The following is a 17,253-nucleotide window of genomic DNA, read 5'->3' as shown; positions in this document are numbered from 1 at the left end:
TGGCCATCTAAGATACTCCACTGGTCTCATCCCATCTTGAGCAAGGAAGGATGAAGAAAACCAAGACACAAGGGAAAGATTAGTCCAAAGGACTAAAGGACCACAACTATCACAGGCTCCACCAGACTGAGTCCAGCACAACTAGATGGTGCCTGGCTACCACCACTGACTGCTCTGACAGGGATCACAACAGAGGGTCCCCGACAGAGCTGGAGAAAAATGTAGAACAAAACTCAAATTCACACACACAAAAAAACCGAAAAACAGACTTACTGGTCTGACAGAGACTGGAGAAACCCTGAGAGTATGGTCCTCGGATACCCTCTTACCCTTTTAAATCAGTGCTGAAGTCCATATCCTGAAGTTCACCCTTCAGCGAAAGACTAGACAGCCCATAAAACAAACAATAATACACATAGCTCAATTATGTATATGAGATTAAATGGGCACACCAGCCCAGAGGCAAGGACGAGAAGACAGGAGGGGACAGGAAAGCTGGACGAATGGAAATGCAGAGCCCAAGGTCAAGAAGGGGGGAGTATTGACATGTTGTGGAGTTGGCAACCAATGTCAAAAAACAATATGTGTATTAATTGTTTAATGAGAAACTAATTTGCCCTGCAAACCTTTATCTAAAGCAGAATTTTAAGAAAACTAATGGAAAACATAAGAAATGGAATATAAATCTCAAGAGCATAAATGAAGGCACCCTGGTGGTGCAGTCATTAAAGGGCTCAGCTGCTAACCGAAGGTCTGTGGTTCGAACCCACCAGCTGCTTGGCAGGAGAAAGATGTGGCAGTCTGCTTCGGTAAAGATCACAGCCTTGGAAACCCTATAGAACAGTTTTACTCCGTCCTATAGGGTCATTGTGAATTGGAATCAACTTAATGGCAGTAGGTTTGGTTTTGTTTGTTCATAAATGAATAGGTTTCTGATAGTAAAATGTGATTTATGGTGCTGCTGAAGGGGCCGTAAATTTAAGGCCCATAACCTGCTACAGTTCCAGGAACAACTCCACCTATTGCTTCTCTTCTGTTAAAATATAACACTCTTTGTAAATTAGCCTATTACATGCCAGGGTAGGAAAGATATAAAATCTGTTGATTCTGAGCTGATTCCGACTCATAGCGACCCTACAGGACAGAGTAGAATTGTCCCATAGGGCTTCCAAAGAGCAGGTGGTGGATTGGAACTGTCAACCTTTTGGTTTTGCAGCCAAGCTCTTAACCACTGTGCCACCAGGGCTCCAGAAAAGATACATGGTCACCCAAAATAAGACGGTGACTGTGAGAATGGAGAGAAGCAGATGGATGTCAGAGATAACTGGGAGGAAGAATGAACTGCATTAGTGCTTGGAGTGGGAGGGAAGGAGAGGGAGCCATGAGACGGCACACAAGCATGGCACTTAGGTCTTTACGATTTTTCCAGAATCAGCCCAACTCCTCAGTTCTAAATAAGCTCTTGGAGAATTCCAACCTTTGGAACCTGGAGAGAATTCAGGTTTATGGACTGCTAATTTGGAAAGAACAATCATTCTTGGGCCAACCAGACAAGCACATGTAGGCAAGCAGGGGTGGGTATTGTGCAATAGACAGAGGATGTACAATGCTGGGGTGGGGGGCTGCCAGCTGAGCATGGCAGAGAAGAAGGTTCTGCTGGGTGGCTGGAGGAGGCGGAGCAGGAGAAGTATGGTGGAAGAAATAAAAGCATCACTGCGCCTGCTGTGCTCCCAACAGGACCGGACCATCCCCTCAGAGGAGACTTGAGAGAACCCCAGGGTGCTAAGATGTCAGTATCTGCTCTTCTCAAAAAAGAGCTCAGAGCCAAGTTCAGAACTGTGCTGTATCGGAGTTCCTGTGTGGCGCAAATGGTTAAGCACTCAACTACTAACCAAAAGGTTGGTGGTTTGCATCCACCCAGAGGAAGCCTGGCACTCTGCCTCCAAAGATCACAGCAATTGAAAACCTTACAGAGTACAGCCCTAGTCTGGCACACATGTGGTCAGCATGAGTTGGAATCGACTTGATGGCAACTGTTTTTTTGGTTTGTGGTCTCCCAAACTAATGAGGAATCCTGGTTCTGGTCACTTCTGGAAACCTGAGTAAGACCAGTGGAGTCCTCGGGTACAGTTATGGGGTGTTCTCCAGCACAGCTGAGTCTGTTCAGCTAGCTCAGCTCTCTCGTGTTCCTCATCTGCCCGGATGGATGGGCGTTAGGCTAGGCCCCATTTTTCTTCCCTTCCCCTATATCCTAAACTCTCTTGAACCTGCCCAGTAAGGCTCTAATTCTGGTCCACACCATCTCTCAAGTAAATTGTCAACATAGTCTCCTAATAGCCCCAGGCTCCTAAATCCTGAATCACAAGCCAAACCAAAACCTCTGGTGTGAGGCAGGGCTCTTGGAAGTGTCTGTGCAAACCCTATAGCTCAACTGGGAAGAGAAGTTCTCTCAGCCAAGCACAGCAGGTGAGGGGAGAGAGGGAACATTGCAGGGGAGGACTGTGTACCTGTCAAAGGAGGGCCGCTCTCCCGCATCAAAAGCATCTCTCAGCTGCTTCACCAGGTTGTCCTGCCCAGGCAGGCGGAAGATACCCTCCTCATTCAGGCCATGTTCCCGGATGAACTCCGCACACTTCTCCACCAGGATAGGCACAAGGTGGGGGCCGAATTTCTGTTCATAGGCAATAGTCTCATCCAAGCGCTGGCCAAACACCGCTGGAAAGAGAAAGCACAAACCCCCCTGACATTCTGACCATTGATAAGTCAAAGTGCTTTGCCTGTGTTTGACTTTCTGTGTCACCTATAATCTTGAAGATTTTAATACAAAGCCAGTAAATAAGATATGGAAGACAAATCACCCATAATATCACCTGGGGTTGTAAATTTGGAGCAGTCTCTGTCAGACGTTGTCTACTGGCTACATTTTTACATATTTAGAAGTAACAGCTCTTATTAGCTGAGTACTTGTCAAAAAAAAAAAAAAAAACCCAGTTGCTGTAGGTTCAGCTCCAACTCATGGTGGCCCCATGTGTGTCGGAGTAGAACTATGCTCCACAGGCTTTTCAGTGATTGATTTTTCAGAAGTTGATCACACTAGCCCTTTCTTTCAAGGTGTCTCTGGTTGGACTCAAACCACCGACCTTTTGGTTAGTAGCTGAGGAAGTTAAGTGGTTGCACCACTCAGAGTCTCAAAGTACTTGTCAGTTGCTAGGAATTGTGCTAAGCGCTTTGCATGCTTATTCTCATTTTTGTTGACAACACAGTGAGGTGAATGTTATGCCCTTAGTTATGCTCTATGTTAAGCTCTTACAGGCAGCAATGAACTTGACAAGGTCAGGCAACTAGTACATGACACAGAATTCAAGCCCAGGCAGTAAACTCAAGAGATCGTGTGCTTAACCACAGCAGCTAACGGGCTGTTATGAATTCCGCTGGCTTTGTATTAAAGCACAATAGTCTATCACCTGGATGTCTCATGCTGCATTAAAACCATTGCAGCATCTTTAATAATTTAAGTTGTTTATTATGTTTTACTGTCATAAACACGGCCGCAGTGAATGTGTTCATTTGCCTAGCAGAGTTCCTGGAATGTGCATGGTACAATGCATAATTTCTAATTAATTGCTTAATTGATTAATTAACATGTTGATGGAGGCACACAGGTTTTTCACTCTTTCAAACTACTTCCTTAGGGCAAATTCCCACAGGTAGAATGACTGGGTCAAGTGCCTTGAACACTTTTATGACTTGATGGTATGTAAACTGCTTTCCAAAAGTGTTTTTACAAATTGCACAGCCTCCAGCAAAGCAACTCCTCCCCAGCCCTGTTAGCTAGCACTTCCAAAAAAAAAAAAAATACACATAACAAACCCGTGGCTGTCCAGTTGATCCCAATTTATAGCAACCCTATTTAGAGCTGCCCCAAAGGGTTTCCAAGGAGCAGCTGGTAGATTCAAACTGCCTACCTTTTGAGCTCTTAAACACTGTGCCAGCAGGGCTCCCACTAGCTATTAAAATAAACTTATTGCCGTTGAGTCAATTCTGACTCACAGAGACCCTACAGGACAGGGTAGAACTGCCCCACGGGTTTCCAGGGAGTGGCTGGTGGATTCGAACTGTCAACCTTTCGATTAGCAGCTGAGCTCTTAACCAATGCTCCTGCTAGCACTTGGCTCTGTAATTTCTCTGCCCCAGTGGTGCAACAAGGTTAGTTTTAGAAATCAGAGGACAATAGTTGGCTAACCATTCTTCCACCAGCCCCACAGGCTTCTCCTGGCCTGCAGGTTCAGAAGACAAGCTATAGCTTCGGCACTTATCTGCCTGGACTTTCCCTTATCACAAGCAGGGTTGGGCTGCACAGAGCACTTCGGTCCCTAGGACACCAGCTCTCAAAGCCCTTTGGGTTTCCCTATGATTCTCTGTGGTGGAAATGGTTAAGTGCTCGACTTCTAACCAAAAGGTTGGCTGTTTGAACCCACCCACACAGAGGTGCCTCAGAAGAAAGGCTTTGACAATCTGCTTCCCAAAGTTCACAGCCTTGAAAACCCTATGGAGCACAGTTCTGCTCTGCACACAAGGGCTGGAATTCCATGAGTTGGAATCCACTCAAAGGCAACTGACTTAGTTTTGGTTTCTATCCCTCTCTGGACCCCTAATTAATGTGGGTTCTATCCGTGAAGAGCTGTAATGGGCTCTTGAATCCACTGTGTCCTCTGTGTGACTGTTAGCTTCTTGATGTTGGAATAGAAGTAGAATCTCTCTCGTTTCATCCCCAGTGTTTAGCAGAGCGTCTGGCACAAGGTAGTCAGTTAAGAAATTTTGCTGAATTAATAACTTAATTTGTCTTTAAGAAAACATTTTCCATGATTAATGATAATTTTTATGTTTTTTTAGTTTAAACACTGGTAGGAATCTCCTTGAAAGGGGGTAGTAGTTCAGTGATAGAACTTCCACCTTCCGTGCAGGACACCTGGGTTTGATTCCTGGCCAATGCACCTCAAGCGCAGCCACCACTGTAGCTTGTGTGTTGCTATGATGCTGACTAAGTTTCAACAGAGCTTCCAGATGAAGACAGACTAGGAAGAAAGTCCTGGCGATCTGCTCTTGAAAAATCAGCCAATAAACAACCTACGTATCACAACGTTCTGATCGGCAACCAATCATGGGGATGGCACAGGACTGGGCACAGTTTCATTCCATCGTGCACGGGGACACCATGGGTCAGGGGCCAACTGGATGGCAACTAAAAACAACGACAACAGGAATCTCCTCAGTAAATGGATTCAGCTTTAAGCTAACATTTATTGAGCGTCCTACCATGGGCCAGCAGCAGGCCATGGGGAATGGGCTATACAAAGGAAGGGTACGATCTGGTTCCAGCTTCAATAGCTTACCACTGAGGTAGAAAAATGAAAGTACCTAACACAAAACAATTAGAATTGTTTTGAAATGAAAATGCAAATCAGTTAGAAATGAAATTTCAATCAGAAATGAAAAACAGAGAATATCAACGACCATATAGAATTAGGTTTCTATTTGTCTCTGAAAGGAGCCGGATAGATATTTTCACCAAATTGATAGGATATGATTGAAGTGATCTAACATAAACCATAGACCCCATACCATTTGTTAAGTCCCATTTGAGGGGTGTTACAGATTGGTTTATGTCCCCCAAAGTATGTGTTGTAAATCCTAACCTCTATTCCTGAGGTTATAATCCCATTTGGGAATGGTTTTCTTTGTTACGTTAAGGAGATAGGGTAAGTACAGGGTGTTCTCCAGTCCATCTCTTTTGCGATGTATAAGAAATACAACAAGCGAGCTGAGATGGGAGAAGTGAGATGCCAAGGCACATGAAGATCGTCCAGGAGCAGAAGCTCAAAGAGACAAGGACTTTCCTCTGGAGCCCGCAGAGATAGAAAGACTTCCCCTACAGCCAGCACCCTGATTTCAGACTTCTAGCCTCCTACACTGTGAGAAAATAAATTTCTGTTTGTTAAAGACACCCACTTGTGGTATTTCTGTGGTACCAGCACTAAACACGGAGTCCAGGGAGGGGGCACCTCAAAGGGAGAGACAAATGTCTTTCAGAGCAGCTAAAACTTGGCTTCAAGGGCCTGCTGGACCCTAATAGGGAAGAGATCTCAGACACCTGGTAATGATATACACAAAAGAAGTCAGGGCTTTCAAGTGTAAGCTCTGTTTCTGAGGTGCCAATGCTAGACTCTCTGTCTTGCACATGACTTGGAACCAAGCTACTTCTCACACCCTTCTGTGTAGCAGGCTCTAACTTTTCTCCTCATCTGAGCCAGCAGCCTTGTCTTGTGTTCATTCGCTCTTCCTCCCAGGCCCCACAGTCAGTCATTTTGATGTCACTCTCACCAGAGACTCTTTTCCCTTCCCACACCTCTACCCTGCCAGTTCCCACTACCTTTCCACTCCCTCCCTCAGGCCACTGAGGCTAGAAAACAACCAGTTCCTGGAAAATTTACACTTCCTGTCTCTGCAGCCCTTGGTTCCTAATCTTCACCACTCCCCTCAGGCCCATCACCTATTTCCTCCCCTCCTAGCCTTCTCTTTCATTTACCTCCCACAGTAGAGGACAACTCCAGGCCCTTCCTCTTTTCCTTACGCCTCTGTCTTTGTACCTGTCTTCTCTTGAAGGATGAGAGGAACCCATGCTTTTCTCTAAGATTCTTGAGCTGTGGATTCCACCTCTTTCCATCCTTCTAGGACTTTGCACTTTCTCTTTTAAGATTTTTTCTCTTTCAATTGAAAGAGCCCACGTGGGTCTAAGTCTCTGGCAATTTATTAAAGAAAATATACTCCAGCTCTGAAGCAAACAATAATACTTGCCTTTCTTTTGTTTGCCAACACACTCATAGAGAAATTCGTCTACTTCTAGAAAGAGTCATTCGCACACGCTGCCTCCACTTCTTCTCAGCCCATTACAGTCTGGCTTTATCTGCCTGCATCTTTCCATTGAATCTGCTCAGTATGATCTCTAGTCTCCCCCCTCTTAATGGCCAAATCTTGCCCTGTGTTCATTCCACACCCTGCTGATCTTCTCTGAAGAGTCTCCTTCCTCCTCAGACTCTCTCCTTATGTGGCTACAAAACCATCCGTTCTTATTCTATCCTCATCTCCCCAAGACTTCTTTGCTGTCTCCTTTAACGTCCCCTTCTCTCCACCTGTTTCTTTATGTGTCATTCCCTGAGGTTCCAGGCTTCTTTTCTTCTCACTCTAGACGTTCTCCTTGAGAGAGTTTATACAATTCCATGGATTTAGGTATCGCCTACAAACTGATAACTTACAAATCTGCATATCTAGTCCAGATCTGTGTGTGTGTGTGTATATATTTTTTACACATATATTTTTTTACACAGCGTTTTATACAAATAAAGCTTACCTTTTACATTTGCTTGCCAAACATACCCACTCCACACAAGGTATTTTACATGTTGCTATAAAAAAAAAAAAGCATAGCACCCTTATGAAAATATTTCACCAGGGAAGGGTTTGGTTGGCAAACAAAACCCTCCCCCGATGAAATATTTTTATAAGGGTGTTATTTTTTTTTTTTATAAAAATTATAGCCACATGTAAAATACTTCGTGGGGGGTGGGTGTGGTTGGTAAACAAATGTAGAAGGTACGTGTTATTTGTGTAAAAATACGTGTGTGCATAGGTATGTGTATGTATATATGTACTTTATGTATACAATATACATATGTGTGTATATAGAGAGAAATATAGATATATATCCTTAAAGGGATATATGTATTCCCTTAAGTCCAATAACATGCAAGCCTCCACTGACAAACAGGCGGTGGTATAAGGTCCATTTGGGCTTCTCTCAGGGTCTTCTTCAATCTCACTCTCATCTCTCCACCAAATCACTGCTTCTCCTGTCGCTTTACTTGTCAGCAATAGCATTCAGCCAGTCCATCAGTCAAGTACCAGGCACTCTGCTAGGCACTAAGAACACAAAGCTGTTAACAAGATATCCGCATTCACCTAGCCCAACTAGCAAAATCGTGAGCCTGAGAATTATCCACAACACCCCCTACTTTCTTCCAAATACAACAGTACATTCTAAATACCCTTTAAATCAGTTCACTTCTTATTTTCTCTGCTATTATCTAAATTACTGTCGTGGTTTCTTTCACGAACACTGTTTCTTGCAAATTCCTTCCTCTGCAGTTCACAAAATCATTCACAAAATAGAGACTGAGTATCTGCCATGGGCTAGGTTCTTTGGTAGCTAGAGACCATGACAGAGAATGGAACATGGTCTTTGCTTCTGAAAACTCACAAACTAATGCCTTCCCTCCTACTCATTACCTGGGAAAGCTGATTTTCTTTCGAGCCTGAGTTCAGATGTCCTGTCCTCAGGTGAGGACTTTGGACTCCTCAGATAGAGTTGGGCCTCCCTGCTTTGTGCTCGTGGAGCCATGGAGCTTCCTGTATACGCCTCTATTTTATCACTTCTCATGAGATTTTATGACGATTTATTGAAACACCTCTCTTCCATGTGGGCGCCTCAAAAGCAGACAGCCCGTCTGGCTCAACATCTATTTTTATCTGCTGGCACAGTGCCTGGCATATGATGGACTGGTCCCCAGAAGGGCTGTCACTACCTGCTGTCTCCGATAGTTCCTACTTTCTGCCCAATCTCTCTGCAAGCACTGTGATCAGCTTTCATTCCCAATACTCCTCCAAATCTGCTCTTTGTCAAGGAAATCAATGACTTTTACATTTTTATATTTGTTGTTGTTGTTAGCTGCCATGGAGTTGGTTCCTGACTCATGGAGTTCATGTGCACAACAGAAAAAATGCTGCCCGGTCCTTCACCATCCCCATGATTGGTTGTGGATTGGACTGTTATGATCCATAGGGTTTTCACCGGCTGACTTTCTGAAGTAGATCACCAAGCCTTTCTTCCTAGGCTGTCTTACTCCAGAAGCTCCCCTGAAGCCTGTTTAGCATCATTGAAAAAAAAAAAAACCATTGCCATTGAGTAGCTTCCAACTCATAGCGACCCTATAGGACAGAGTCGAACTGCCCCACAGAGTTTCCAAGGAGTGCCTGGTGGTTTTGAACTGCAGACCTTTTGGTTAGAAGCTGTGCTCTTAACCACTATGCCACTAGGGTTTCTGTTCAGCATCATAGAACTTGCAAACTTCCACTGACAGATGGGCAGTGGCTGTGCATGAGGTATGTTGGCCAGAATCGAATCCAGGTCTCCACATGGAAGGCAAGAATTCTACTACTGAACCAGTGGCCAAATTCTCAGTCTTCATCTTAACTTCTCTATAGGCAGTATATGACACAGCAAGTCACCCCCTCCTTCTTGAGACAATTTTTCCCACGGCTTTTTGTACACCACTCTCTCTTGGTGTTCCATTCAGCTCACTGGCTGCTCCTTATCAGCTTCTGCTGAGTCTTCTCCCTGTCTTCCAAATGCTGGAGTGTCCCAGGGTTTCACTTCCCCATCCGTACATGCTTTCTTCTGATCTCATGGCTCTAAATATCACCTATGACCAAGACTCTGTGCTTTACCTCTCCAGCCTAGAAGTCAGTTGGAGCATTCCCTTTAACAAGAAATAACTACTGTGTGCTCTAGAGACATTAGGACCAACATTAGGAAAAGAACCTTGCTCTCTTAGTTGATCTATACCAGGCTGTCCCTCTTCATCTCAGGTCACAAAGGAGGAGTTCAGCATTTAAAATATCACTGGAACTGCCAAGATCCAGTTGTGAGTTCTGCCCACCTCTGACCTCCAGATCCTGATCCAAAACTAAGATCCATTGCTGTTGAGTCTATTCAGACCCAAAGTGACCCTATAGGACAGCAAAGAACTGCCCCATAGAGTTTCCAAGGGGCGACTGGTGGATCTGAACTGCCGACCTTATGGTTAGCAGCTGAGCTCCTAACCACTGCACCGCCAGGGCTCCAGATCCTGATCACCACCCTTTAATCCTGAAAAAGGCTAGATATGCGAAACAAAAGAGCAGAGAAATCCCAAGGAATCTAGGGAAGGGGGTCACTAAAGGCCAAGGCCGCACACAGTGGGACAGGAGGTACTCAAAGGTCATGCGCCACCCAAGGACAGCAAAGGGCAACCCAGGCTCCTCCTGTGCTCTGTCCTTCTAGGTGGGGCTCAATCCTTCAGGGAGTTAGTGCCCCTCTGATCTTTCTACCCTCTGCCAGCAGGAGAGGATCTAATCAACTCATTCATTCATTTGGAGCTGATAGTCACTTTGGGCCAGTCACCATTAGCAGAGGCATTTCCATCTTAACAGGTACAAATTTTAATTAATTTATTTCAATCATTATATATAAAAATATAATTATGACCCCACCTAATTATTTGAATTTAATCAATTAAGTTTATTACACACCAGAAACAGCCTTAGAAACTTTCATATGTGCTATCTTATCTAGCTCTTGTAAGAACCCTACGAGTTAGATGGTATTTTTCCCATTTTACAGAGGAGGAAACTGAGATTTAGGCTATGCAATTTGCCCAAGGTTATATTTGTTTGCCCCGTGAGTCTAAATTCAGTGATTTAATACCTTTTGTTGAAAGTTGATGGAATAAAATTGTCCCAGTGAAATTTCAAGAGTTAGGTCTCAAGCGGAGAACTAAAGGGTGGAGATTCTTGGAGTTTCTTACACAGAGTCCTCTAATGCCAGTCTGTGTCACCTCACCTCCACTTTGTTTATAGTGCAGCAACCTCAGCAGACATGCCCAGGAGACGTGAAGAGGAAGCCCAATGCCAAGCAGCCACAGAAAGCTGACACCCGGTTACCACAGACACTGGCAGTGCCCCGGCTCTGCTCACAGGCCATTCACCATTCTTCACCTCTCATGCCCCCTTCCCAGAGTTGCTAGACAGCCCCAAGCCCCTGGGCTTGTTTGAGGAAGTGAAAATGGAGGGGAGAACTGTCATCTTGTACCTCCTTCCTCAAACACTCCTGTGTTCAGGCCGAGAGCCCCTCCCCACCCCACCTCCTCCCCAGCCCAGGTCACTAGGAAAGCCAGCCACCCACCCCTCCCCCTTGACTGGTACCTGCTCCACAGGGGCTTGGTTCCAACAACACCCCCCATTCCAGAGAGCCAAGGGAAAAGAGCTGAGAAAAGTGTCTTCTAAGTGGAAGACATGAATCACAAAAGGAGGAAGAAATACCTTTCTTTTGGTGCTTGGGGTTTTTCCTCCTGAAATCCCAGCAAAAGAGTAGCGCCAGGGAAGGAAAGCCACAACCCAGTTCCCAGTGTGGCATCCAGGGGATGCGAGGCATGGCGGGGGCCGAGGGCTCACAGCCTCTGCCTGGCCAGCCTCAGGTCTTCCCTCTGCCCCACACTGGAAGAGCTGCCCTCTCTGCCTCCAGATCAGAACACGCTTGTAAATACTCCTCGGTCCGACTCTGATACGGAAACCACGGGATCTGTCGGCACCTGCCTGGGCCCTGCCTTCTCCTTCTCACAGCACTGCCCCTCCCCACCCACCTTTACACACATGACTCTTGGCTTTTAAAGAGTGAACATAAAGCTGTCAGGGCCCATAATAAAAATAAATGCCTCCTTTTACTTAGCAGCTAATTGTCAACTGCCATTCAGGGGCTACCCTGGAGGTGGGTTCCAAACATATATATATATATGTATCCCCAACACAAGGCTTTACCGGCATTGATTGCTCCATATATCAATGTGTCTGGCAAGAACACAGGATTTCACTTAGCGTTTATGAAACCAGCCTGTCCTTCTCTGCAAGCACTTTCAGAGCTGCACAGGGCTCAGTTGGGCCATCAGAGATAATGATCTTGGAGGCGGGCTGTTGGGAAGAGGGAGATGATTTCCCTACCCGTGGAGAAGGTTTAGCAAATTGTGCAGCAGCCTCAGCAGACACGCCCAGGAGACATGAAGTGGGCTTTAGCACCATGGGGCACAGGCAGGAGCGGGGCTGCCGGGAAGGGCCCTGGGGCAGGCCCACGCTAGCCAGGGATCTAGGACTCATCCCTGACACCATATTTTCCTGCCATATCAGATTCACTCCCACGTCTTGGCAATGTTACCTCTGAAATGTTTGCTTCGCTCCACCTCCACCACCTCTAGCCTCGCCTAAGCCACTCTCTGTCTTCTTTTGCCTAGACAACTACATGAGCTTCAAGTCTGGCCTCCTGCCTTCAATCTGATCTGCCACCCCCAGCTCAATCCATTCTCCATATAGCAGCTAGAATGATCTCTTAAATCTTATCTGACCTCGTCACTGTCTTGTTTGAAACCCCCAGTGGCTAACTATCGGTTTTAGGATAAAGACAAACAAAGCCTGTCTTCACTATTGCCACCTTCCCCTCACTTGAGTCTGTTCTCCTCTCTGTCCCCAGGACCTTTGCACATGCTGTTCCCTCTGAATGAGACACTGTTCCTCTTTTTCCCTTCTCTGCCTAGTTAGCCTCAACGGGTCCTCCAGATTTAAGCTTAATCCTCATTATCTCAGGGCAGCCTTCCCTGACCTTCTTGACAAAGAGATTTTTTTTTTTTTCCACATAGAATCATGTGCTTTTCCTTCACAGCACATTGCACAGTTGTAATTTCCCTTGTTTTATTTTTATTTATTTAATTTCTGTCTCTTCTACTAGACTGTCCTATAGGGTCACTATGAGTTGGAATCAACTCGATGGCACTGGGTTTTTTGTTTGTTTGTTTTCTACTAGACTGTGGACTCCTTAGGATACAGGACTTTGCCTTTTTCCCCTTTCCTCTCTCTCTCTCTTACTGTTGTATCTCAGGGCCAGCACAATGCCTGGCACATAGTACATGCTCAAGAAATCTTTGTTGAGTGAATGAATGGATAATTATCTGTCTGGTGTTAGGAGCTGGAGGGGGATGGGATGGTGAGTAAACTAACAACAACAACAAAAAGAATCCTCTTAATTAATGCCCAGCTTAGCTAGAGAGAAAGAACTGGAAACATTAGGCATAACAATGAATCATTGAGACAGCACATGCCAACTGGGTGAGCAGTGCTGTGGATTGTGAAACATGCCCTGAAGGATACAGAGGACTTAAATGGATGTGAGGAAGAAAAGGAACCCAGAGTACATGACAACTCAATACTTGCCTACCAAATGCCCAGCATTGGCAAACACATGAAGATGCTTAAACCGACAGAACCTGCTCTAGGGCCCTGCGATGGGATTGAGCAGAGTGGAACTCTGTACAGTTTAAGGTAGTTTTTATGTGCCCAGCAATGGCCTTAAGCCCTAGTGGCACAGTGGTTAAGAGCTCAGGCTGCTAAAAAAAGGTTGGCAGCTCGAATCCTCCATCTGCTCCTTGGAAACACTATGGGGGCTTTTGCTCTGTCCTACAGGGTCCCTGTCAGTTAGAATTCAACTCTACAGCAACAGGTTCAACGGGAGCAATGGCCTGAGGAAAACATTAGATGACCAGCCTCTGGAGGAAGAAGTCAAGCTTAAGCCCTGACTAAGCAACAATTTGCAATTTGGACTACCTGCTCCCTGGGGCAGAGAAAGTAAGGCCTCTTACTAAATGGAGGGGTGGGTGGGAAAGAATGGCCAGGTATTAACCTGAAAACAAGTTGCTGGAAGCTTAGGTGTGACTGCTTCTCTTCCTTTTCTCTTATTTAATGAGAAAACCTGGAATTTCACACTGAATGTCTGAGGAAGAGTTGGCCTAACCTTTCCAGCCAGGCCCTTAGGAGAGGGTTGTGACAAATATATAAGTTAGCCAGCTGGGAAGGAAAAGGCTGGAACACTGAAGTGATGCTACCAGGGTCAGAGGCAGGAGCGCCCAAGGGGGAAAATTTGGGAGCACTGTGGAGATAGTGTGGGCCATCTCTCCAGCTGAGAGGGACAAAAAGGCAAAAAGGGAGTTGGGAGCAGACCTCAACTCTGAAGAACTGTCACCAGAAGGGCTTTTAAAGGCTGGAATTCAAAACCTCAGACCCACACGTGGGCGACAGAGGCCTGAAAATCTTCAGCAGCTGCACACAAAATTATTTGCATCTATACATTTTTTGAGGGGTGGGGGGCATTTCCATAGCTCTGATCAGATTCTCTAAAGGGCTTATGAGCCATAAAGAGTTTCAGGACCTCTTTCTACACCAAAGCTTACCATTAACAGGCTTGGAGGAAGAAAATTCTAGAGAGACCAATCCATTTGCTGAATAATTTCTCAGATTAGCTGATGGTCTTTTATCAGAGAGAAGGGTCTAGGAAAATAGAACATAGGAGGCTATTCCGTCGATAAATATTTATTGAGTACTGACTATGTGCCAGGCACTGTTTAAACTCTGGGGATATAGCACTGAACAAAATAGAGAAAAAAATTCCTGGCAAGTAGAATGAAGCTTTCCTTCTAGTAAAAACAGACCAACAATAAAAACAAATGAGTAAATTATTTAACATTTCAGGGGACTTCTAGGTCAACCGGCATAACAAAGTTTATCAATAAAATGTCCTGCATCCCACTTTGATGAGTGCCATCTGGAGCCTTAAAAGCTTGCAAGCGGCCATCTAAGATGCATCAGGTGGTTCCATCCCACTTGGAGCAAAGGAAAATGAAGAAAACCAAAGACACAAGGAAAATATTAGCCCAAGAGACTAAAGGACCACATAAACCGGAGACTCCACCAGCCTGAGACCAGAAGACCTAGATGGTGCCCAGCTACCACCACCGACTGCCCTGACAAGGAACACAACAGAGAGTCCTGGACGGACCAGGAGAAAAGTGTGGAGCCAAACTCAAACTCACGTAAAAAGACCAGACTCAATGGTCTGACGGAGACTGGAGGAACCCCTGAAACTATGGCCCCTGCACATTCTGATAACCCAGCACTGAAACCATCCCCTAGATCTCTGATGTAGTATGTTTCTTTACAGATCCTTCCCTTTCTATAAGAACGCTTTTAACAGAACAGGTTTTCTATATTATAGTCCATGCTTCATAATACTAGAAGTTGGCTAGAACCTGATACTGTTAACTGTTAGAACATCCTCAATATTTATTGGATTCTGTGTTGTTTAACCTTTGGCTACAGTTTTGCACCTGTAATATAAAAGATAATACTCCTTTTGTAAATGTGTTCCAGTTGAACTAAAATAAGAGGCCACCCATTAGCCGAGTTCTTCAAAAAACCCAGTGCTGTCAAGTCGATTCTGACTCATAGCAACCCTATAGGACAGAGTAGAACTAACTGCCCCATAGAGTTTCCAAGGAGCGCCTGGCAGATTCCAAGTGCTGACCCCTTGGTTAGCAGCTGTAGCACTTAACCACTACTCTACCAGGGTTTCCACCCAGTTCTTAGAAGTACTTTAAGCTTTGTTGTTGTCTTTGTTGTTAGGTGCTGTCGAGTCAGTTCTGACTCATAGCGACCCTATGCACAACAGAACGAAATACTGCCCGGTCCTGCGCCATCCTTACAATCGTTGTTATGCTTGAGCTCATTGTTGCAGCCACTGTGTCAATCCACCTCATTGAGGGTCTTCCTCCTTTCCACTGACCCTATACTCTGCCAAGCACGATGTCCTTCTCCAGGGACTGATCCCTCCTGACAGCATGTTCAAAGTATGTATGTCGATGTTTATGCGTTCCATTTCATTTTTGGTGATTTCCAATTTTCCTAGATTCATACTTCATACATTCCAGGTTCCGATTATTAATGGCTGTTTAAGCTTTAAAGAATATGTATTTCAGTACCTTACGTATGATTAACCATCTTAATACATAATCGTTTGGGCTTTTTAACATCCTGTATTCATAAAGTTATACTTACAAATCAAAAAGATGAAAATGAAATTAAGTATATTTTAGAAATCATACTCTCTCTTCTAAATAGGTGTAGATTTTAAAGTATGTGCCTGTGTCATTTTTAAATTCCAGAAATACGGAGTGATGCTTATAACTGTACATTATTGCTTATGTATATTTTACTGAAATGCATAAGAAGTTATAGATCTGTGATGATGACCTTAGAGACATGATGATGATGTAAATAAAAATACTGTTTAAATCCACAAGAATTTAAGAAAAATGAATATAAAAGCAAAGACTTAGTGGTAATGACACGAATGTGAAAAAATAGCTCTGTGTTCCCTTAAAATTGTCAGTCAATATACTTAAATATACTACTAAAGACAGATTATGGTGATGGACAAGCTCCTATCAGTCCCGTCTGTAAAGCAAAAGATACTATTTCTTGTCTCGTATGACGGCTTTGAGACTTCTATAAGGGAACATGTTTTTGAGCCTTGGAAATAGGAGGTGCTCAATAAATATTAGTTGACTCTGAACAGCAAATATTATATGAATGATTCTATAAGGGCATGGTGATTGTTTTTGGCCAAATCTCACTTATTTTCTTCAGCCTTATAAAATTAATTGGTATTGTATGAATTATAAAAATTATTTAAAAATGCCTAGAGGAGCAACTTTTATTGGGTAACTTTTATCTTTATTGGGTAACCCTGAGAAAAAATTTACTAGAATTTTTGCATAAATTATGTGCAGACATTGGTAGACTTAATACCATATTATTTTTAAGTGTCCTCATGCTGCATTTTGCTAATACTAATAAATTTAAAATAAATTATAGAGATGAAAATAAGAACCTTTCTAAATCACAATAAGGATAAAAAATATGCAGTTTCAATTCAGTTTTTAGCAGTGTACATCATAGTAATTTTCTGTTTGCTTAAAGTTACAGTTTACTCAGGAGTAATTTACATGTTTAGCTGTATTTCTCTAAACTTAATAAATTTTAAGTATTTAAAAAACAAACAAACTGATGCTCTGTCAACCCAGAACTGAAACCATTCCCAAAGCCCACTCTTGGCACAAAGATTGGACAGGACTATAAAACAAAAAATAACACACGTGAGGAGTGTGCTTCTCAGTTCAGTCACATACATGAGACTAAACGGGTGGCTCCTGTTCGGAGGCAGGAACTGGGACAGGAACTGGCTGAATGGACACAGGGAACCCTGGATGGAAAGGGAGAGTGTGCTAACTGTGGGGATTGCAACTAATATCACAAAACAATACGTGCATATATTTTTGTATGGGAAATTAACTTGAGCTATAAACTTTCACCTAAAGCACAATTTAAAAAAAAGTTATGAATGAATTCCTTCCAGCAAAGGGGTTAGGAGTGCATCCTTTTTTTTTTTTGAACCTGAATTTAAATCCCATGTGTGGCCCTTACTAGATATGTGACTTTATGCAACCT

The 17,253-nt window shown here is 44.1% G+C and overlaps 1 protein-coding gene across 6 annotated transcripts in view; it reads right to left on the bottom strand.

Moving 5' to 3' along the window:
* ARHGAP25 (Rho GTPase activating protein 25) overlaps positions 1-17,253 on the bottom strand; it is a 123,553-nt gene that overhangs the window by 25,363 nt on the left and 80,937 nt on the right. For all 6 annotated transcript variants that reach the window (XM_023552716.2, XM_003413657.4, XM_064268674.1 and 3 more), the window contains one exon: positions 2,508-2,715. In XM_023552716.2, coding sequence (XP_023408484.1) covers positions 2,508-2,715 — 208 coding nt within the window. The remainder of the gene's footprint in view (positions 1-2,507; positions 2,716-17,253) is intronic.

Source organism: Loxodonta africana, chromosome 15 (assembly GCF_030014295.1).
Source record: "Loxodonta africana isolate mLoxAfr1 chromosome 15, mLoxAfr1.hap2, whole genome shotgun sequence".
Lineage (NCBI taxonomy): Eukaryota > Metazoa > Chordata > Mammalia > Proboscidea > Elephantidae > Loxodonta > Loxodonta africana.
Note: the sequence above shows the minus strand (reverse complement) of the source record. Positions and strands in the feature narration are given on the sequence as shown.